At 38.6% G+C, this 22,315-nt stretch overlaps 1 protein-coding gene across 3 annotated transcripts in view; it reads right to left on the minus strand.

The window, feature by feature from the left end:
- Positions 1 to 3,545: 3,545 nt before the first annotated feature.
- Positions 3,546 to 22,315, minus strand: part of LY75 (lymphocyte antigen 75) — a 94,660-nt gene continuing 75,890 nt past the window's right edge. The window contains exons 29-35 of one of the 3 annotated variants that reach the window (XM_005573280.4): positions 19,899 to 20,093; positions 16,999 to 17,225; positions 15,589 to 15,757; positions 10,760 to 10,909; positions 8,691 to 8,813; positions 7,177 to 7,344; positions 3,546 to 5,438 (exon numbers count right to left, since the gene is read on the minus strand). In XM_005573280.4, the coding sequence (XP_005573337.3) occupies positions 5,260 to 5,438; positions 7,177 to 7,344; positions 8,691 to 8,813; positions 10,760 to 10,909; positions 15,589 to 15,757; positions 16,999 to 17,225; positions 19,899 to 20,093 (1,211 nt within the window). In that variant the 3' untranslated portion in view covers positions 3,546 to 5,259. Of the gene's footprint in view, positions 5,439 to 7,176; positions 7,345 to 8,690; positions 8,814 to 10,759; positions 10,910 to 12,061; positions 12,230 to 15,588; positions 15,758 to 16,998; positions 17,226 to 19,898; positions 20,094 to 22,315 lie in introns of those variants that run through there. The other 2 variants (XR_012421151.1, XM_074009257.1) reach the window with 2 other exon arrangements.

Genomic DNA, 22,315 nt, shown 5'->3' on the forward strand with positions numbered 1-22,315 from the left:
GACTATATATTATATGATTCCAACTATATGACATTTTAGACAAGGCAAAACTATGGAGACAGTAAAAAGATAAATGGTTGCCAGGGGCAGGGGTGGGAAGAAAGAGGGAATGAATAGATGGAACACAGGATTTTTAGAGCTATGAAATTATTCTGTAGGATACTGTAATGGTAGATGTGTATCACTATATATGTGTTAAAACCCTTAGAATGCACAAAACAAAGATGAACCCTAGTGTGAACAATAGCCTTTAGTTAATAATTTGTCAATATTGGCTCATCCACTGTAACAAATGTACCTGCTAATGCAAGATGTTAATAATTGGAGAAACTGGGGTATGTGTAAGGAGGTACATGGGAACTCTATACCTTCTGCTACATTTTTTGTATACATCTATAACTGCTCAAAAATTACTCTTTTTTTAAAAAATAAAATCTAACCCTTTCCACACTTCTGATAATCCAGAGTGGTTACACCAAGGAAATTTCTCCCGGGTCTATAAGGAGAGTCATAGAGTGTTAGATGTGGTAGGGGTCATCTTCATTTACTAGTAAGGAAATTGAGTGACCCAAAGAAGGGATGTGATTCCCTGTGGGCTCACAGAGAATGCTAACAAATGAACCAGAGCCCAGGTCCTGTGCTGGACTCTCCCACCTATTCCAGGTTCTGCCCCTTTGCCAAAGTATTAAGGTCTTGCTTAACTTATTTACTTCCATTCTTCTTCTCAGGCTGCCAATAATGGGTTTATTATATACCAAACTCCAGACCAGAGCGAATCCTTCCAAAGGTACTCTACGTTGGAATATTGACACATCTTGATTCCGGACTCTTTTGCCTTCCTAATTACAGAAGTAAAAATGGACAGTTCTAAGCAATCATGTAATTGTGAAAGTTATCTCTTCCAACCCACCTCAGGCACCAAAGTATATTTTATCAATGTGGTTTTCTTTGTGTTAAGCTACTTTTCAAATATTGGTTACATTTACCAATAGAATTGACATCCTAATGAATCAATCTATTTAAGGCAAAACCTATTTTAACACTGTCATTTTAAGTCATTTGGACTAAAGAAAATTATATTATTTTATTGTTAACTCTGGTGCACATTGCCTCATTTTTGATGCTAATCTGATGAAATAGACTACTTATTGCCTGTATGTGGGTACTGTTATATTTCACTCTCCAATTTACTCTCCAGTTACACCTCATACCCTTAATTTTTCCTTCACTCTCACTCCAACTTACGTCCTCTTTTGACTCATGCCAGACTTCAGGCCCTTGCCTGCATTTTTCTCAGCCTTTTCTTTCTCCCTTCTCCACCCAGCTGGGATACCACATCCTCTGTCCCCTTGTTCCTCTGGTGTGCTCACCTGGCCAACTCAGAACCTGCGGTCTCCGCTTTCTTCTTCATGCTTTTTTTTTTTTTTTTTTTTGGAGACAGAGTCTCACTCTGTTGCCCAGGCTGGAGTGCAGTGGCACTACCTCAGCTCACCTCAACCTCCACTTCCTGGGTTCAAGCAATTCTCCTGCCTCAGCCTCCCGACTAGCTAGGATTACAGGCATACGTCACCACACCTGGCTAAGTTTTTTGTATTTTTAGTAGAGATGGGGCTTCACCATGTTGGCCAGGCTAGTCTTGAACTCCTGACCTCAAGTGATCTGCCCGCCTTGGTCTCCCAAAGTGCTGAGATTGCAGGCATGAGCCACCTCGCCCGGCCCATGCTCTCTTTTTCCTCAACTTTACTGAAGTCAACTGAGGATAGGTGGAGGAAATCAGTCAGTTCTCCCAATGGCTGTCACTATAAACAATATGGCTTTTAATTTCATCTGGGCCCTCTATTGCTCTTCTGCAATCCTTGTATTTGATTTTACCTTAGTCAGTGTCCTCTCCTATTTTTCTCATTGAGTATTTCAAATTTATTACTCTCTTCAAGCTAAGATCCCAGGCTAGGTGTGGTGCCTTATGCCTGTAATCCCAACACTTTGGGAGGCTGAAGTGGGAGGATCACTTGAGCCCAGGAGTTTGAGAGCAGCCTAGGTAACATTGAAATCACCTGTCTCTAGGAAAAAAAAAAAAAAAAATTAATGTTGGAGGTCGAGACTGCAGTGAGCTAGAGTTGCACCACTGCACTCCAGCCTGGGCAACTGAGCCAGACCCTGTCTCTAAAAAATTTTTAAACTTTTTAAAAGACCCCATCTGCTACCAATCTTTCTCAGCAGACCTTGCCTTCTAGTACATAAGAAAATGGGAGACCATTACATACAGACAAACACCTTCAAATGCTTATCTGCAGTTCTTCTCTTGTGGCCTCAGAGAAGAAGGCATGCTTCCCCAGCCCACCCAAACCAGTTCCTCTTTCTGCTTAGGACTGCCCCTCTCATTTTATCTTCTCCAAGATCTTCCATTTGATTCCCTCTCCCCACTGCATCATCAGCTGCTCTCTGTCCATTATTTTTGTTTTTGTTTTTCCTCTCAGCTTCTAAACTTGTGAACCTCTTTCTTTCCCCTTTAGAAAAAAACCCTTCTTCAACCCTTCTTTCCCCTCTGGCCCAGTCCCTTTCCTTTCTGTCTCCATCATACTTCTTGAAATCTCATGTTCCTCATCTCCTAATTTCCCTTTCAATTTTTTTTTTTTTTTTTTTTTTTTTTTTTTTTTTTTTGAGACAGAGCGTTGCTGTGTCACCCAGGCTGGAGTGCAATGGTACAATCTCAGCTCACTGCCTCTGCCTCCTGGGTTCAAGCGATTCTCCTGCTTCAGCTTCCCAAGCAGCTGGGATTACAAGCATGCACCACCACACCTGGCTAATTTTTTTTTTTTTTTTTGTATTTTTAGCAGAGACGGGGTTTCACCATGTTGGTCAGGCTGGTCTCAAACTCCTGACCTCAAGCAATCCACCCACCTCGGCCTCCCAAAGTGCTGGGATTATAGGCGTGAGGTGCCACACCTGGCCTTCCCTTTCACTTTTAAACTCACTTCCATCTGGATTCTGGCTTCACCACTCTGCTACATTTCCATTGGCTAAGATGGTCATTGGTTTCCTAATTCCTAGAATCCAATTTTATCTGACTTTGCCTCTCCAGTATTCAGCAATTGGATCAATATCGACTTGTTTTTCAAAACAGGGTCTTGCTCTGTCACCCAGACTGGAGTTCAGTGGCACGTTCATAGCTCACTGTAGTCTCAAACTCCTGGGCTTACGGGATCCTCCTGCCTTGGCTTCTTGAGTAGGTGGCAGTACACATGGGTGCCACCACAGCTGGCTAATTATTTTATTTTTTGTAGAAATGGGGTCTTGCTTTGTTGCCCATGCTGAACTTGAATTCCTGGGCTCAAATGATCCCCCTGCCTTGGCCTCCCAAAGTGTGAAGAGGGATAGGTGTGAGCCACTACCCCCAGCCTATTTATTCTCTAAAAAACGCACACAAAATCTCTTAGCAAATGCCTCGCTTCACAATTGGTGGTCAATTTATTTCTTGTACTGTATGCCTAACATAAAAAACCCAATCTAGAGATTTTTTTTTTCAATAAGGATCAACTCCAGCATTTTTACTTTTACTTAAAAGATAAAACAACTTTATTACGACATCACCATTATATACAGCTGTGCTTTTCACATCAATTTGGCTTAGTTCTTGGAGGAAAGTCTTAATGACTAAAATTGTAGACAGATCATAGGACAAGAGAACTAGTCTAACAGTCTAACAAATTCAATAAGAAATCAGGACAACTGTAGACTATATAAAAACTGTCTTAGAAAATTATTTACAACTTTATCATAGTGTAAATACTCTAAATGTAAAATAAATCTATGGATTTTATACAAAAATACTCTAAAGTACAAATGTAAGTTAAATGCTGAATAAAACATTCACCTTTTCCAGTGGATGCTATTACTAAGAACATAATCTAGGTGTCAAAACTTAAAGTCATAACCACAAAGCAATGTTTTCTTAATCACTCATAATTTTAAATCTGTTAGTAGTCGTCACAAGGTTTAGAGTTCTACTGAAAAAGTCTCATTTTTACAAATGCAACTCATACACTTTCCTTCATGGACCCTTTCTCTGTTTAACACGTGTAAAAAAAGTAAAACAAAATTCTTAGTCCAAAGGTGACATGCTATGTGAAGTACATAAATTGCAAAATTATCAATCTTAAATACCTAGTTGATTCTCTTTACAAGAGAAACAGTCATGTAATACATCAGAAAATACAAAGCACACTGCTACAGGGTACCTACTCAATCTAAAAATAATGTTCCCACACTTCAGAAAATGTTAAGTACTAAATCTTTAAAAGTCATTGTTTTATGAACAGTTATAAACAGAAAAAAACTCTTCATATTTACATAATATTGGTATGAAATAACTTTGGAATAATATAAGAAGCATTTTGCCAAGAGGAATCATTTTGCTGTATAAAAAGTAAGCAGAAGCCAGGTGCGGTGGCTCATGCCTGTAATCCCAGCACTTTGGGAGGCCGAGGCAGGAGGATCACCTGAGGTCAGGAGTTCGAGACCAGCCTGGCCAGCATGGTGAAACCCTATCTCTACTAAAAATATAAAAATTAGCCGGGCATGGTGGTGGGCACCTGTAATCCCAGCTACTCAGGGGGCTGAGGCAGGAGAATCGCTTGAACCTGGGAGGCGAAGATTTACAGTGAGCCAGGATCACGCCATTGTACTCCAGCCTGGGTGACAGAGAGAGATCACTCTCAAAAAAAAAAAAATTAAAATTAAAATTAAAAAGTAAGCATGTCTTATTGTTTATTTTTCTCCATTGCTAAAAATGACTATTTTGAAACAAGGTTGATAGAGTTTACAGTTCAATTTTTACTTTGCGGTATTAATTTTGCATTTGGCCAGATGCTCTTAAAAATTAAAAAGTAGACATGTCACCTAGTAATATGCCAATTTTAATTTTCTAAGAAGTTTTGTAAAAAAACTTCTATTAAAATAGACATATCCTAGTTACCAATCACATTCATATAGAGAAAATGCACATTAAACATATTACTGTACAAACAATTTGGACTTCAGTTCCAGCTTTGGAGTCCTCTCCATTCTATTAATTAGGGTGATAAACATGGCATTTAGCAGGCTATTAACTGTGGATACCAGCACATGCCTAAGATCTAAACAACTGAAAAAGTACTTAAGAGTTCTACTTTGAAGCAGAGTAAATACTGACACTGGGACATTTTAAGTGACTAATTTTTTGTAACATATTAGTGCAAATTAGAAAACTTTGAGAAGAATTTAGTCATGGAAAGAAGGAAGCATAATCTCATCTTCATTCACTCCTTGTGCATATCGAACTGCTGAGAAGCCCGCCAGGTGCAAACGGTGCCTTTGGAAGACGAACCAAATCAGTACGCCCATGAGAACTAAGATACTTAGTGTGGCAACTGCGATAGCTATGGATGTGTAATCAGGGCCTGGAACAGGAAAAGGTTTGATGTTGGAGAAGAGAATACAAAAGTGATCATTATTGATTTTATACATTATGGGTTGTGTCACACACGTAAACCTGTAAGCTGTGTACAGACATAATAAATCTGATTGTTTCATAGCACTAACATAGAATTCAAACTCATCATCAGATCAAAAGAAACACTTGAGTGATTTCTTTTCAAATGTAAGTGTTTTCCTTTTCATTCAAATCCTCTTCATTGAGATAGGAATTTTCTTCCAAAGACATTAATGTGCTGTGATTATTCTCACATTCCCTTCCTAACACCAATCTGGGAATATCACCACCTGTATATTATCCTACTTTGATAGCAAATCGCTAAAAGCTATAAATTTTTGTGATTGACTTACCTGGGGCCAAATAAAGTATTATTTGCTTCAAAATGATTTAAGCCTCTCAGATGAGTTCATTTAGTACAGCTGCTGTTCCAAGCCCCTTATCTGCATGCTGCCCAGATGGATTCGCTCTGTTCCATGACTTTACATACCATTGCTATGCACATTACACATCTCATCCCTCTATGGATAACTCAAAATGGCCAACATAGAACTTTTGATTTACAACAACCTAACTCTGCTCCCACCCAACCCCCAAATCTTCCAGTTGCTTTCCATTCCACCCAGAATAAAACCAGAACTCAAGCCTTGCTTCCAAAGCTCTGTATGTCTAGCACCTACCTGTCAGTTCTTCCCTGAGCGCTCAGCAAACTCGTTCTGCCCTAGGCTCTTTGCTCCAACTGGTACCTCTGTCTGTTATGCCCTTTCCCTTGATATTTGCTTGGCTTGATTTTTTAGATCTTAGCTTCAATGTCTCCTGCTTCTAGGCGTCTTCCCTGGTATCCTAGAGTAGCTATCCACCTAGTCTCCATCACATAGAGTTTATAACAATTTGATATTTTCCTCTCTTCAAAAAATTGACCTATTTACTTCTCTTTCTTCACCAGATTGTAATTTCTGTGAGAACAGATACCTTATCTGTCTTGTTCTCAGGTGCATCCCAGTGTGCAAAACAGGGCATGGCATATAGTAGACACTCTGTTTACTGACTCAATGTGTGTATACATGGATACTGATTACCTAGAATTGAGGTTTTATCTTTAATATTTACATACCAGAAGCGAAATTTTTATGCAAGATCTTTAAAAATGTTACTGTGAAAAATTTGGAGCTCTTTCTCCAGAAATGAAGTTAATATAATATTTTAATGGTAATTTTATGTATTAATTCATAATGAAATGTAAGTTCAAATTATGATTTTTTATAGATACCCTGAATGTTTTCAATAACTAAATCCAGTTTTGCATTGTTTTAAAATTAACCATGAGTTTTATAGGATTAGGAAGAAAGGAAGCAAATCAACTGCAGAAATAGACCTTTAAGCTTTTATATAATCAAACTATAGAATAAAATACATCTCAAGAGCATTTTAAAAGAAATTACTTCCCTAATACCCTGGCAACTTCTGTTTTTCTTAGGAAAGAATTATATGAAATGTAGACTGGAGTCCTAGTCATCTTGTGCATTTATTGTCCCTTGTAATCTATTTTTCAGGGGGAAATCTCTATGACTTAATCAAGATATTTGGATATACTTTAAGGACTAAATACTTCAAGACCAAGTACAGAATTTTGTACATAATTGGATTGTGCATTTATTTCCTGACTGTTCTGCAAAAAGTTTCCTAAGGACAGGTTCCATACTTACCCAGAGGCATTTTGCAGACAACTCTTCCAAAGCCATGTTCACATTCAACATTTTTCCAAGTTTCATTTGAAGCTATCAACATGCTACATTTTCCAATACCACTCTTACTTTTATTTTCCCATTTGACAAATGTCACTTCTGATCCATCTAACCAACTCCAAGACTGGTCTGAAGAAAGAAATTAAATATAACTATGTTTACTGACACTAAACTGGGGTTCATGTAACTCATCAGAACTGTGCTGTCCAATATGATAGGTACTTGTTAAAATAAAATGCATTAAAAAGGAAAAAAAAAATCAGTCCTTCAGTTGCACTACTCACATTTCAAGTGCTCAAGAGCCACATGTGACCAGTGACTACTATATTGGACAGTGCAGATATAGAACATTTCTGTCTTTGTAGAAAGTTCTATTGGACAACACAGATAGAGAATGTGGTGTTTCGATTAAAGTGTAGAATACTTGCACATTTATTTTGTGAGGGAGAGATTTCTAAGGACCCATATACTTCCCCTAGTCTAATTTTAAAAAGTCATATCATTAAAGACATGCTGGTGGAAGACGAAGGGTGCAGAAACCTCCATCCCCACCCTTCTCCCACACCACCACCAGGACTTCATCTTTGTTTTCCAGCTGAAGTGGCACCACCTTGTGGTGACAGTGTAAACACGATTTAGGATTCATTTGGACAACTTGGAATCCTTGTATTTTTTGACAAGTACTTAACATTTTAGAATTCACATTTTAATAATTTAAAATTCAACTTTGCATAAAATGTGAAAAAACTTTCTTTTCTGTCATATTTGTACTCTTAATTTGTTTCTACCAATTCCAAGTTCACCCAAACCCTATTTACATAATATTGGCATGAAATAACTTTGGAATAATATAAGAAGCATTTATCTATATCTACTATTTCTTATTAAAAAATCCTTCCAAAAATTTTCTTTGAATCAATTATCTGCAATTTTATAGGTTGGCGCGAAAGTAATGGGAAAAACTGCAATTACTTTTGCATCAACCTAACACTAAGCCGGTTTTTAAAGATTACTATTAAGATTTAATTTTAACCAATGGTAAAAAATATTCTTAGAGAGAAGGGAATAACAAGAAGATAACTGTCTGAACAACAAAGTTATAAGCTGCAAATCCACGCGGTGACAGACACTAGAACTCTAAAAGAAGGCAGGCATGGGCTCCTTGTGGGGACACAGACATTGCTGAGAAGAAAATATCCTGATGTTGATCCAAGGATCCCAGAAATAAGCCTCTAGAATGATTCTACTTTATTAAACATGATTTTCTGTGTCATTAGTGGTTTCCATCACTGCTAAGTTAACTCATGGATTCATTCAAAATTTATAACCGTCCAGAACAGCCAGCGACCTAGTTTATTTATCCATAAGAGGCACCTGAATTAGCCATCACTTAACATTCTTTAGCAAGGATGACTTGTTATTTAGGATGAGTTAGAACTCTCTTTGCACACTACACATACAATTATTTCACTTACCAACAGAATGTTGAGATAATCCAAGCCAAACTCTCATGGTAATATTATTATTTTCCCTCATCAGTCTGCTCACAAATTTATTCTCATCTTCATCTTTTATGGAAACGATAGTTGCAGACTGACCTGTTGAAGGAAAACAAATTCTCAATTAGCTTTATGGAAACTAGAGAAGTAGTTTATTCTCAACTAACCATTTGAAAAATATATATATTATTAACAAGATCATTGATAAATTCAAGCCTTACACAGAGACAGTTTTTAAAAACTGGTATTTAGGTCAAAATTTTATAAGTACTTCCAAAAAAAAATCACTTCCAAACATGTATAAATAAATTTTGTGCTTCTTCAAACTATTTATCTGTCAATATTTTTTTGGCCCTGGAACTGCCTACCCATGAGCTCGCTCTCACTGTTCAGATGAGAAAAGAGAAAGAGTTATATAACCTCCCAATGTCACTTAGCTAGGATATGTGGGAGCTGGAATTTGAACCCAGACCCTCATGCCTCCAAGTCTGAAGTGCTTAACCTACATATTATTTTTACAGTAAACCACTCTGTTTTCTCCTTTAGGAGAAAAAGGTTTCTGACCTTCAAAACATACATATAGCTTACAACAGTTCCCATCATGTGTATACAGGTATAACACCCAATGGTTCCCACACAAAAGTTCCCAGTAATTAGAAGATTTTTCAATCAGTCAAGTGTCTCTACAATGGTTATCAGAATAAATTAGATAAATGCCACCCATCTACCTGGCTAATTTGCTACCCAAGGAAGCAGGTAAACAAATTTTGGTCTTTGAAATACTCTAGGTAGTTTCCCTAGAAGTCATTTTACAGTTTGACTATGGATCAAATTTGTCATGGGAAAGAGCCGATCATTGCTACTCTTTCTAAAATAGCTAAATCTGAAGGCAAAAATCCCTGTCCTTTGTGGTGGTCAGAGGATGCGGCCAATCCTATTGCAGAACGGATGGACAACCATACTACTTTGATTTGTTACCCTGGTGAGGCTAAGCTTATGTATTAATAACCAAGCAGTGGAACAACTATAATTTTTATTTACTACTTAGTTAACGTTACAAAAATTTTACCTCTTAATTCTTTTTTCTAAGCATGTCTAGCTATAGGTAAAACCATTTCAATTCGTCAGTAGTTTTGCTTAGCAGTTCACTTAGCCACTTTTATTATTTTAAATTTATTATTATTTTTTATTATTTATTTTATTTATTATTTTTTTGAGATGGAGTCTTGCTCTGTCACCCAGGCTGGAGTGCAGTGGCGCAGTCTTGACTCACTGCAACCTCCACCTCCCTGGTTCATGCGAGTCTCCTGCCTCAGCCTCCCGAGTAGCTGGGATTACAGGTGCATACCACCACACCCAGCTAATTTTTGTATTTTTAGTAGAGACAAGGGTTCTCCATGTTGGTCATGCTGGTCTTGAATGGCTAACCTCGTGATCCTCCCACCTCGGCCTCCCAAAGTGCTGGGATTATAGGCGTCAGCCATCACGCCCAGCCACCACTTTAAAATTCTACTTCTTCCCACTTACTAGTTTCCATGTACTTATTATTAACATTGATAATTTTTTTTTTTTGAGATGGGGTCTTGCTCTGTCACTCAGGCTGGAGTGCAGTGGCGCCATCTCGGCTAGCTGCAACCTCTGCCTCCTGGGTGCAAGTGATTCTCCTGCCTCAGCCTCCCGAGTAGCTGGGACGACAGGTGTGTGCGACCACACCCAGCTAATTTTTGTATTTTTAGTAGAGATAGGGTTTCACCATATTGGCTAGGATGTCTCGATCTCTTGACCTTGTGACCCGCCCGCCTTGGCCTCCCAAAGTGCTGGGATTACTGGCATTTTTAATGGCTATTCCAATATTTCATTGAGCTCCTATGTCATAAGATACTTAACCATTTCCCTACCACTGGGCAATTAGTTTATAGTGCTATTAGAAATGGAAAGTGCTTTAAAAATATTTTCAAAAATATAATCATTGCTTCAAATTACATCCTTAACAAACATTTCTAAAAATTATTGAGTCATAAGAAAATCAACAAATTTTAACTCACCATGTTTGGAACACAATTTTTTGGCCTCTGAAAAACTGTGCAATGCCTGATCAGACGTGTAACAATGACCCTTGTACTGGATCCACCGTGACCCATTCTCTTTTACTGTTGGACATCTTGATGAATATGTAAGATGGGACAGCTTTTTAGCTATAAAAATGTTAGACACACTTATAACAATGCATGGAAAAAACAGACTAATTCAATGTCTAATTCAAAATCTAATTCAATGTCCCTGATTGGAACTGTTGCTTTTGCGGTTAAGAAGCATTTAATTCATACCAGAGAAAGCCACAGCCCACACTCTATAAATACATATTTTAATTAACTTTTTGGAATACCGTTTAAAAAACGTAGATGATAGAAGCAGAAAATGCCTTAGCTTTCTAAGACTGATTTGGACTAAAGTAAAAACAATGAGAAAGACTAGAAAAAGAAGTAAAGACAGGCCAAGCAGACCTGAAACTACTCTGAAATAATAATTACAATTATTTCTTTCTTTGGATTCTTTTGTTTATTTTTTTTTTTTAGTAGAGACGAAGTTTCACCATGTTGGCCAGGATGGTCTCAAACTCCTCACCTCAAGTGATTCGCTCACCGCAAGTGATTTGCCCTCCTCAGGCTGCCAAAGTGCTGGGGTTACAGGCATGAGCCACCGTGCTTAGCCCCTTGGATTCCTTTTTATTTTGATAATCGAAATAAATCTAGTTTTACTTAGTCATAAAAGAACTATTTTTAAAAAATATTTTTTTTAAATTGCTAATTTGTTTTACGAAGCGTAATATATCAGCACCACAACATCACTCAAACAAAAAAAGACTAGGAGTGGCTTCTTAGCTCTTAAAAATGCCCCTGGTTTCCATTTAAATTGATTTTTAATTGTGCTGAGTAACAGAAGCAGCCTGGGGAATGCAGCTTTTGCCCCTTAACACCTGTTTTTAATTCCAACAGAAGAGCATATGAAAACTGGAAAGTAAATTGTCAATGTTGTATTAGTGAGGTACAGATTATCTGAATCAAATATCTGACCTGGTACCAGTCAGTAATCTCAACCCAGACTATTGCTTTGTGATGCATTCTGTATGGTCTGTATGTCCTTCAGTAAGTAAAGGCATTTCCTGTTTTTTCCTCCAAATCTCTGCTTGGCAGAGTCCTTACTTGTGGTCTCTGTGATTAGAGAAGGATGGCGGCTGCTGTTTCTTTCATCATCAAGAGACTCTTTAGTGGCTCTTGGTTCCTTCTGCTGCTTCTCTGTCTTCTGTTAGAAACCAGACTTGATCTTTTTGAACTTTGGTTATTTGATTGGCGTTTGCATCCATTCTTCTCACTAATGCTACCAATTTGAGTACTAAGTCTTCAGTTCAGCAGTTGGACTCCTGGGTAAGTTTCCCAGCTGCTGCAGATCAAAATGCATTTGCCAAATTCATCTATACAATCTATAGAACTTCTCACAACTCCTCATTAATGCTGCTGTTGAAAAGAAATGTTACTAGTAAGTTCTTGTTTGACATTTTCTATTCTGATGAAAATGGTTGGGCAAAGGTATATTGCTGATTACTTAGTGTTGCACTGGGCTCAACTGTTAATGCAAAACTTCTTGAACATTGGCTATCACGGCATCATTAGGATAGGGAACTTTTCTGAAGGGTTTGACTCTTTTTTTATTATTATTATTATTTCTCACACTGGCAACATAAGGAAATGCCTTATCTTTGGTCTATTTGTTTCTAGTATAGTCTGCAACTGGGGTCTCTTAGGTTGCATACATTTTTTTTTCTTCCTGTTCTTCATGAAGTTTTGCTTCCAACTCTTTTTTTTTTGGAAGGGCCTGCATCGTGGTAAGTGTGTTATATTCCTGTTCAAGAAGATCCATTTTTTTTTAACTGTGGTAAAATACACATAACATAAAATTTATCATCTTAACCATTTTGGTTTTGTTTTGTTTTTAGAGACAGGGTCTTATTCTGTCACCCAGGTTGGAATGCAGTAGTGCAATCACAGCTCACTGCAGTCTCAAACTCTTGGGTGCAATAGAGTCTCCTGCCTCAGTTTCCCAAGTAGCTGGGATTACAGGCATGCACTACTGTGTCCAGCTAATTTTAAAATTTTTTTTGTAGAGATGGAGTCTCACTCTGTTGCCCAGGCAGGTCTTGAACTCCTGGGCTCAAGCCATCCACCTGTCTCAGCCCCCCAAAGTGCTGAGATTACAAGCATGAACCACCACATCTGGCCTTAACCAATTTTTTTTTTTTTTTTTTTTTTTTTTGAGACGGAGTCTCGCTCTGTAGCCCAGGCTGGAGTGCAGTGGCCGGATCTCAGCTCACTGCAAGCTCCGCCTCCCGGGTTCACGCCATTCTCCGGCCTCAGCCTCTCGAGTAGCTGGGACTACAGGCGCTGCCACCTCGCCCGGCTATTTTTTGTATTTCTTAGTAGAGACGGGGTTTCACCGTGTTAGCCAGGATGGTCTCGATCTCCTGACCTCGTGATCCGCCCATCTCGGCCTCCCAAAGTGCTGGGATTACAGGCTTGAGCCACCGCGCCCGGCTAACCATTTTTCAGTGTACGGTCCCGTGGCACCAAATGCATTCACTCTGCTGTACAACTATCACCACCATCCATCTCTAAAACTTTTCTATCTTGCAAAATTGAAACTCTATACCCACTAAACAATAACTCCCCATATTCCCCTCCATCTTGTCCCTGGTAACTGCCATTCTACTTCCTGTCTCTATGAATTTGAGAACTCTGGGTACTACCTCATATAAATGGAATCATAGAGTATTTGTCTTTTTGTGACTGGCTTATTTCACTTAGCATACTGTCTTCAAGGTTCATCTGTGTTGCAGCACGTATCAGAACTTCCTTCCTTTTTAAGGCTTCTTCCCCATTTGTCCATCCATGGACACTTGGGGTGCTTGCATCTTTGGCTATTATGAATTATGCTGCTATGACATGGTTGGACAAACACCTGTTTGAATCCCTGCTTTCAGATGTTTTGAGTATATACCTGAAGTGCTGGATCACATAGTAATCTTATGTATATGCTTTTGAGGAATTGCCACACCATTTTGCACAGTGGTTACACGGTTTTATATTCCTACCAGCAATGCATAAGGGTTCCATTTTCTCCACATCCTCACTAATGCTTGTTATTCTCTGGTTTTTTTGAAGATCCAGTTTTTAAAGTTAGCTCTTGTATTAGTTTCCTTGGGCTGCCATAATAAATTCCACAAAATTGGTGGCTTAAAACAACAGAAATGTATGCTCTCACAGTTCTGGAGGCTAGAAGTCTGAATTGAAGGGGTTAGGATTGGTTCTCATTGGAGGCTCTAATGGAGAATCTGTCTCGTGCCTCCCTCTCATCTTCTGGTGGTTGCCGACAATCCTCGGCTTATCACTCTGTCACTGCAATCTCAGCCTTTGTCATCACGTGGCCTTCTTCCCTCTGTATGTCTGTATCTCCCTCTTATAAGGACACTAGTCATTGGATTTAGGGCCCACCATAATCCAGTATGTCCTCATCTCAACTACCTACATCTGTAAACTCTATTTCTCAATAAAGTGACAGTCTAAGGTTCTGACTGGACAGCAATCTTTGGGGAGGAGGCATTATTCAACCTGGCAGAGCACAGAACTTACGTCTGGTCATCTTATCATTCTCTATCCCATAAAGTCTGTTTCTCTATTTCTGCATGCCTTATTTCTCATGGATTCCAATTGTTGTTCTAAAAAGTTACATTTGTTTTCTGTGCCTAACAACTGAGAAGTCAGTTCTTGATTGTACCTTGATTCCTCATTGTTTATATCATTCTCCCTTTCTTTTATTAACCTGCTTCTCTAAAGTTTTCACATCTTCTTCTGCCTGAATCTGTTCAACCAAATGTTGAATCTGCCGTTCAAGATTCTTCAGAGCAGAAAACATGGTGAGCACTGAGAACCAGAGGCTTTGGAAACTAATGCCACCACCTCCCTGCCTATCCTGCAGGCCTCTGCAGCCTCTGGTAGTTTTTTTTTTTGTGATCTTCCTCAAGGTTCATGCTTTATCCACCAGGGGTGACCCTAAGTCCAGCCTCTAATGGAAGGGGCTCTTCCCTTAAATTTTAAGGATCATGTAAGTTTGGAAAATGCTTGGTTACACAAGGTTAAACAGACTTCATTATTACAGAAACTCTCTTAGAACCTTTGGCCGGGTGCAGTAGCTCACACCTATACTCTCAGCACTTTGGGAGGCTGAAACAGGAGGATTGCTTGAGCCTAGGAGTTCAAGACCAGCTTCAACAACATTGTGAGACCCTATCTCTACAAAATGTTTTAAAAATTAGCTGGGTGTGGTGGCACGTGCCTGTGGTCCCAGCCACTCAGGAGGCTGAGGTGGGAGGACTGCTTGAGCCCAGGAGGTCAAGGCTGTAGTGAGCCATGTTCATGCCACTGCACTCCAGCCTGCGCAACAGAGCAAAAAACACTGTCCAAAAAAAAAAGAAAAGATAAGAACCTTTAATATGATAAATCACATGAGGTGTTTCCCAAATTTATATGTGTGGGACCCTTTTTTGAAATAAGCATCTCAGCCTTTGTAAAACATTGCTAAGTGAAATTAGAATTCACAAATTCTAGGGTAGAATTTACCTGGTGACAGAACAAATGAAAGTCTTTGGGAACAAATTCCCTGAGTGCTTATATTGTATTTGTTTCCATTTACAAAGTATCAAAATCATTTTCATATAATTTGTGAATAAATCTTTAAATAAAAATTCCACTGAGCATTTAATTATGTGCATAAATTATGTCACATTTTAGTAAATGTACTGTTACTGAAATTCAAGTCTTACATTTTGTAGGTTTATAACAAATAGCACCATCCTTAACAGAGTTGCATTTTTCATGTTTCCAAGTTCCTTTTGGGTCCAAGAGGACACAATTTCCAGGAGATGTTTGGCCTTTCCATGGAATGTAGTCAAATATACTACCATCAGACCATTCAAAACTTGATTCACTTCCCTGTTGTAAGAATAATAGAGATAATCTGAACCTAGATGTATGACTTTAAAAAGAATATAAAGAACAACATACATACTTCAAGAAATATTATAATGGAATATTAATTATTTGCTTCCAGTATTGTAGGTCTGAACCTACTATTATTGTAGGTCTGACTGACTTCTGATGCATTGATTCAGGACATTTGCTCTGGCACCGTTTATGGAGGATTTTAAACTTAGAGACAGAGTTATTATACCTGGTCTTTAGATTTTTTTAAAGGATGAGTTTACATAACACTTGAAATTAAACAACATGCAAATGGCTTCGAGTTGTCACAATGACAAATTTATAATCCCAACCTTCATATTGTTCTGAATATTGTTTTCTATGTTATATAGTTTTGTGTTTTGTGTCTCTGGCTACATTTTTCACACTACAGAGGACATCAAGCAGTAGGGAGCTAGAAAAGAGAAATACTTCCCAAGAAACTCAAAATGGGAAGACTATTTTTGAGTTTTCCTTGAATTTATCTTAACTTGCTATCCTTTTAAAAACTTTTGCCCTAAATTTTGTTCTAAAGATTATTTAAATTAGAACTACAACTCTAGTCTCAATAGATAACCATTTTTTGTATACAAGACTTTATTGTAAGTACATAAATGATTAAATAATATGATTCAAATAGTGGCACAGATATGTTTACTAGCAGAATTAATCTTAAGTAGTGTAATTTTCTAGAGGAAAAGTGGGAAGAAAGTATGCATTTATTAGTCCTAACCATGTGGAGAATTTTAGATGGTAACTTGTATAAACTTTTGTGTTAAAGTCTCAATGAAATTATTATTACCCTGATTTTCTACATGAGGAAATAAGGTTGCAAAGGCTAAATAACTTGCTCATGATCACCCAGCATATAAATAGAAGATCCACTACTGGTACTGAAACTCAGGGTTTTCTGATTCTATGCTATTTCATTTTTACCAGCTTTCCAATTTGTCTGTCCCAACTAGGCTATAGAGGTGTTGTTGAGATATTCATCCACTGGGCCCTTGGGATGGCCTGAGCATTTGCCCTAGTGCATTCTGCACCAAAATTTTCTATTTGTTCTATGTTGTAAAAGGTAAGAAAGCACCATGCTATGCAAACGGAGTCCCAGTACTTCATCTATTGTTGTACTTTGTATTAATACTTTACGTTCAGATTTCTAACCCTCAAAATAACACATTTGAAAAGTTTCTGGAAAGCAAAGCAAGACTTACATCGTGACTTGAGAGCCCAACCCATAGTGGAAATCCATCACGTTTTACAATATCTTCCAGGAAGAGCTGGCCATTTTGGTCGTGAACGCTTGCCAAGTGACCTCCACTTTGAGAACACATGTTTAACGCTTCATACCACGTTACCTTTTTTTGAATAACACTGTAAATACCATCTTCAAATGGCATAAACTGTGGCAATGTAGTATTATATTCTTCTTTGTAGTCAACTATAATAATTAAAAGCACTGGTGATTAAAATTTAAAGTATTTCAAATATACCTTTTGGATGAGACAACATGCAATCATTTGAAAAGTTAAATAAAACTGGGTTTCTTATTAATAAGGGAGGTCAAATGCATATTTTATTTTTCTTACTGCTATGACACATATCTTAGGCTCTTAAAGTTCTCTGGTTGATATTTTTAAAAGGCATAGACATTTTCTTTCATTTAAGAAGCTTATATATTAGTTGGAGACAGAAACAATGGCTGAAATGATGGCAAAATTATTAACCAGTAGGAACTGTGAAATTGGTAGAGATTCATTTGAATGAGAGGAGTCAGGAAGACTACTTGATAAACCAGGTCTCAAAGGTTAGGTGAAATTAAGACTAAAAAGAAATAAGGTAACCAGAAAGTAAGGAAGTGCTTAAAACAAACACAAACAACAAAGCCACAATGATGAGGTTATTTCAAGGGACATGGGAGCCAAGTGAAAGAGCTACCAAAGGCCAAAGCGGAAAGACTTGAGCAAAATATTACAGAATGCAGTATGTTAGATTATAATCCAAAGTATAAAATAAATAACCATGAACCTATACTAGGTCTAGAAGATTGGAGGAAATTAAGAACAAAAAGAAGGAGAAAGTATGGAAGCGCTACAAACTAACAAATAACAAAAAAACCACAATGATGAGGGTATAAATAAATAACTGAATAAATTTAAAAATTGGGGCCAGGTGCAGTGGCTCATGCCTGTAATCCCAGCATTTTGGGAGGCCAAGGCAGGGGAATCACCTGAGGTCAGGAGTTCAAGACCAGCCTGGCCAACATGGTGAAACCCCGTCTCTACCAAAAATATAAAAAATTAGCCGGGCATGGTGGTGCATGCCTGTAATCCCAGGTACTTGGGAGGCTGAGGAAAGAGAATCGCTGGAACCTGGAAGGCAGAGGTTGCAGTAAGCTGAGATGGCACCACTGCACTCCAGCCTGGGTGACAGAGCAAGACTCCATCTCAAAAAAAATAAAAAATAAAATAAAATAAAAATTGGAGAAAATAGACAAATACCCCGTGTAGAAGAATTTCAAGTTATTTATATAGATACTCCCCTCACAGGAAGGTGGAGGATAACTTTCTACCCTGTTAAGTGTGGATTCTACATAGTGACTTCCTTAGAAAGAGGACAGTTATGGAAAGGAGGAAAACGGGTAACTTTGCAGCAGAGAACTTAACAAACACTACCTTGGGCCAGGTGGCCAGTGATAAGTCACATGAATAGTACATGGTGCCCATGTGAAGTGAGAATGCTCCCTCACATCTTTGGTCTTCCTCCAGAAACTTATAACCCCAGTTGAATCATAAGAAAAACATCCGCCAACCCAAACTGAGGGACATTCTACCAAATACATGACCAGTGTTCCTCAAAACTGTTAAGGCCATCAAAAATAAGAAAAGTCTGAGAAACCACCCAGCCAAGAGGAGCCTTAGGAGGCAGGAGTACTAAAGGTAAGGTGGGGTCCTGGATGGGATCCTGGAAAGAAAAAGTATGTTAAATAAAAACTACGGAAATTTGAATAATGTGTGGACTTTAGTTAATAATAATAATAATGATCAATATTGGTTTATTAGTTGTGACAAATGTACCATACTAAAGTAATATGTCAACAGTAGGGGAAATTGTAGGATAGATGGGAACACTCTGTACTATCTTTGCAACTTTTCTGTAACTCTAAAGCTATCCTAAAATGAAAAGTTTATTAAAGATGTAAAAAAAGAAAGAAAGAAAGAAGTTGCTAAACTTCTTGGCAGGAGGAAAACATAAAGGTGCAAGTATGAGGATGGGCATACCCTGTGCCTGGGACAATGAGAGACCAGCTTGATTGAGAAAAAGATGTTTCGCTGAACAAGAATGGGGAAAAACAGGGAACTGGGAGAAGGCCTAGAAACTGGGGATAGAGACTAGTTTCTAAAATGTCTCACAAGTTTACACTGACTCAAAGTAGGTTAGAATAAGGAATCCCTGGAGGTTGCTGGTGGACACGGTCTTGGGAAGTGACTGCGGCGCTGTGAAGTGAGCCGACTAGCCAGCACGCCACCATTACGGGCTCCCACTGAGCAGGAAGCTTAGGGCACAGTGGGAGTAATGAGAGTTTTAGGGCACAGTGGTAATAATTAACAGTTTTTAAGCTGTGAAAAAATTAAAACTAACATATATTTAAAAATAGATTTATTTACAAATTAGGCAAGGTTGAGAGACGTTCACTTTGCACAGAATGTCAAAACTCTTCCCCCACTTTCTTATTTATACAAACCCTATGCATTGTTCAAACCCCAACCAAGTTTCACCTCTTCTTGAAGCCTTTCCTTTTTTCTGTCATTTCCCTTTCCAATGTATCAGTTTTGACTTCCCCACAATTGAAGCCTGTATCAATTAATCTAAGGCTAATTTACATTAAACAATAATAAGGAATTTAATGCTATCTCCACAACTACATTTTACTCCTCAGGGTCAAAACCTTGACAGCAGGGCCCGTGTCTTTTCCTTCCTCGTTAACCTCTGGAACACCTCGCACAGGACTGAACACAGAGGAAGCATTTGATTGTATGATTCCCGCTAGTGGAACTAATAGCCTTATATTCTTCCCCTGGAGTGAAAGAAAACTCTATATTACTATACTTACCCATTTCAATTTTACAAGCAAGAATGCTGTGCTGGTGAAAATAAAGTGTTTCTTCAATAACATTAAAGGTTTTAATATCCCAGAAGCCATCAGTACTTAAACCAGCCAAAAACTTCTCATTTTTTATAGTTGGTCTTCCTGCTCTCCAATGTGTATATGACAGTGGGGTCTTATCAAACCACATAAGAGAATTATCTAGAGAAGAAACATTGTTTTCCTATGCTTAGAGATTAAATCAATACTTGAATTACAGTTATATAGTTAAGATTTCAAACTTGACTGATTTTATCTTTTCCCAACCTTCTAAAAGTTTGTATGATTATGTATAACCCTTTAAGATATTTTCTGATTATAACAGTAAATCATGCTCATTTTTAATTTGACTATAAATGCAAACTACAAATATTGACCTATAATTCCACCATCCTTCAGTAATAACATTTCATTTTTGTCATCAAATATTATTTTCCAGAAGTCATTATATGAAAAAGATACTTGCACGTGCATGTTTATAGCAGCACAATTCACAATAGCAAAAATATAGAACCAGCCCAAATGCCCATCAACCAATGAATGGATAAAGAAAATGTGGTAATGTGGTATATATGTACCATGGAATACGACTCAGCCATAAAAAGGAATGAAATAATGGCACTCGCAGCAAACTGAATGGAAATGGAGACCATTATTCTAAGTGAAGTAACTCAGGAATGGAAAATCAAACATTGTGTGTTCTCACCAAGTGGGAGCTAAGCTATGAGGATGCAAAGGCATAAAAATTATACAATGGACACTGGACTCAGGGGGAAGGATGGGAGGGGGTGAAGGATAAAAGATTACACACTAGGTACAGTGTACACTGCTCGTGTGATGGGTACACCAAAATCTCAGAAATCAACACTGAAGAACTTATCTATGTAACCAACCACCACCTGTTCCCCCAAAACCTATTGAAATAAAAAATATTTTATCTTACATATACATTTAATTGCAATGGAAATGAACATGATATTTTATTATTTAAAACATGATTGATACATTATAAAAGTCGCCAAAGAAATCTCTTCTCTGGACATAAACTGTTAACAACTGTGCATACTTACAGTCAATTAATTTTTTTTTCTTTGAGACGGAGTCTCACTCTGTCAACCAGGCTGGAGCACAGTGGCACAATCTCAGCTCACTGCAACCTCCACCCCCAGGGTTCAAGCAATTCTCTGCCTCAGCCTCCCGAGTAGCAGGGATTAAGATGCCCGCCACCACAGCTGGCTAACTTTTGTATTTTTTAGTAGAGATGGGGTTTCACCATCTTGGCCAGGCTGGTCTTGAATTCCTGACCTCATAATCCACCTGCCTCAGCCTCCCAAAGTGCTGCGATTATAGGTGTGAGCCACTGCACCTGGCCAGTCAATTGATTTTTAAGAAGGACGCCAAGACAATTCAGTATGGAAAAAATAGTCTTCTAAACTGGATATCCACAAGCAAAAAAAAAAAAAAAAAGAGGTTGGACCCCTTTCTTTCACCACACACAAAAATTAAAGTAGATCACAGACATAAATATAAGAGCTACAACTATAAAACCTTTAGAAGAAAACACAAGAGGCCGGGCACCGTGGCTCACCCCTGTAATTGCAGCACTTTGGGAGGCTGAGGTGGGCAGATCACCTAAGGTCAGTAAACCAGCCTGGTCAACATGGTAAAACCCCATCTCTACTAAAAATACAAAAATTAGCTGGGCATGGTGGTGGGCGCCTGTAATCCCAGCTACTCGGGAGGCTGAGGCTGGAGAACAGCTTGAAGCTAGGAGGCGGAGGTTGCAGTGAGCTGAGATCACGCCACTGCACCACTTCAGCTTTGGTGACAAGAGCAAAAGTCTGTCTCAAAAAAAATAAAGAAAACATAGGAGTAAGTCTTCATAACCTTGGGGTAAGCAAAGCCTTCTTACATATGCACAAATGACAAAAGAAAAACACTTTTGTGATGGATTGCTGGCAAGATGGCCAAATAGGAACCACTCCAGTCTGCAGCTCCCAGCAAGATTGATGCAGAAGGCGGATGATTTCTGCATTCCCAACTGAGATACGGGCTTCATCCTACTGCGACTGGTTGGACAGTGGGTGCAGCCCACGGAGGGTGAGCCAAAGCAGAGTGGGGCAACGCCTCACCTGGGAAGTGCAAGGGGTTGGGGAATTTTCTCCCCTACCCAAGGGAAGCCACGAGGGACTGGGCGTGAGGAACTCTGGCACAGATACCGCGCTTGTCCCACGGTCTTCACAACTGCAAACCAGGAGATTCCCTCTGGTGCCTACCCCACCAGGGTCCTGGGTTTCAAGCACAAAACTGGGCAGCCATTTGGGCAGACACCAAACTAGCTGCAGGAGTTCTGTTTTTCCCATACCCCAGTGGTGCCTGCAATG

The sequence above is a fragment of the Macaca fascicularis genome, chromosome 12, assembly GCF_037993035.2.
Source record: "Macaca fascicularis isolate 582-1 chromosome 12, T2T-MFA8v1.1".
Taxonomy (NCBI): domain Eukaryota; kingdom Metazoa; phylum Chordata; class Mammalia; order Primates; family Cercopithecidae; genus Macaca; species Macaca fascicularis.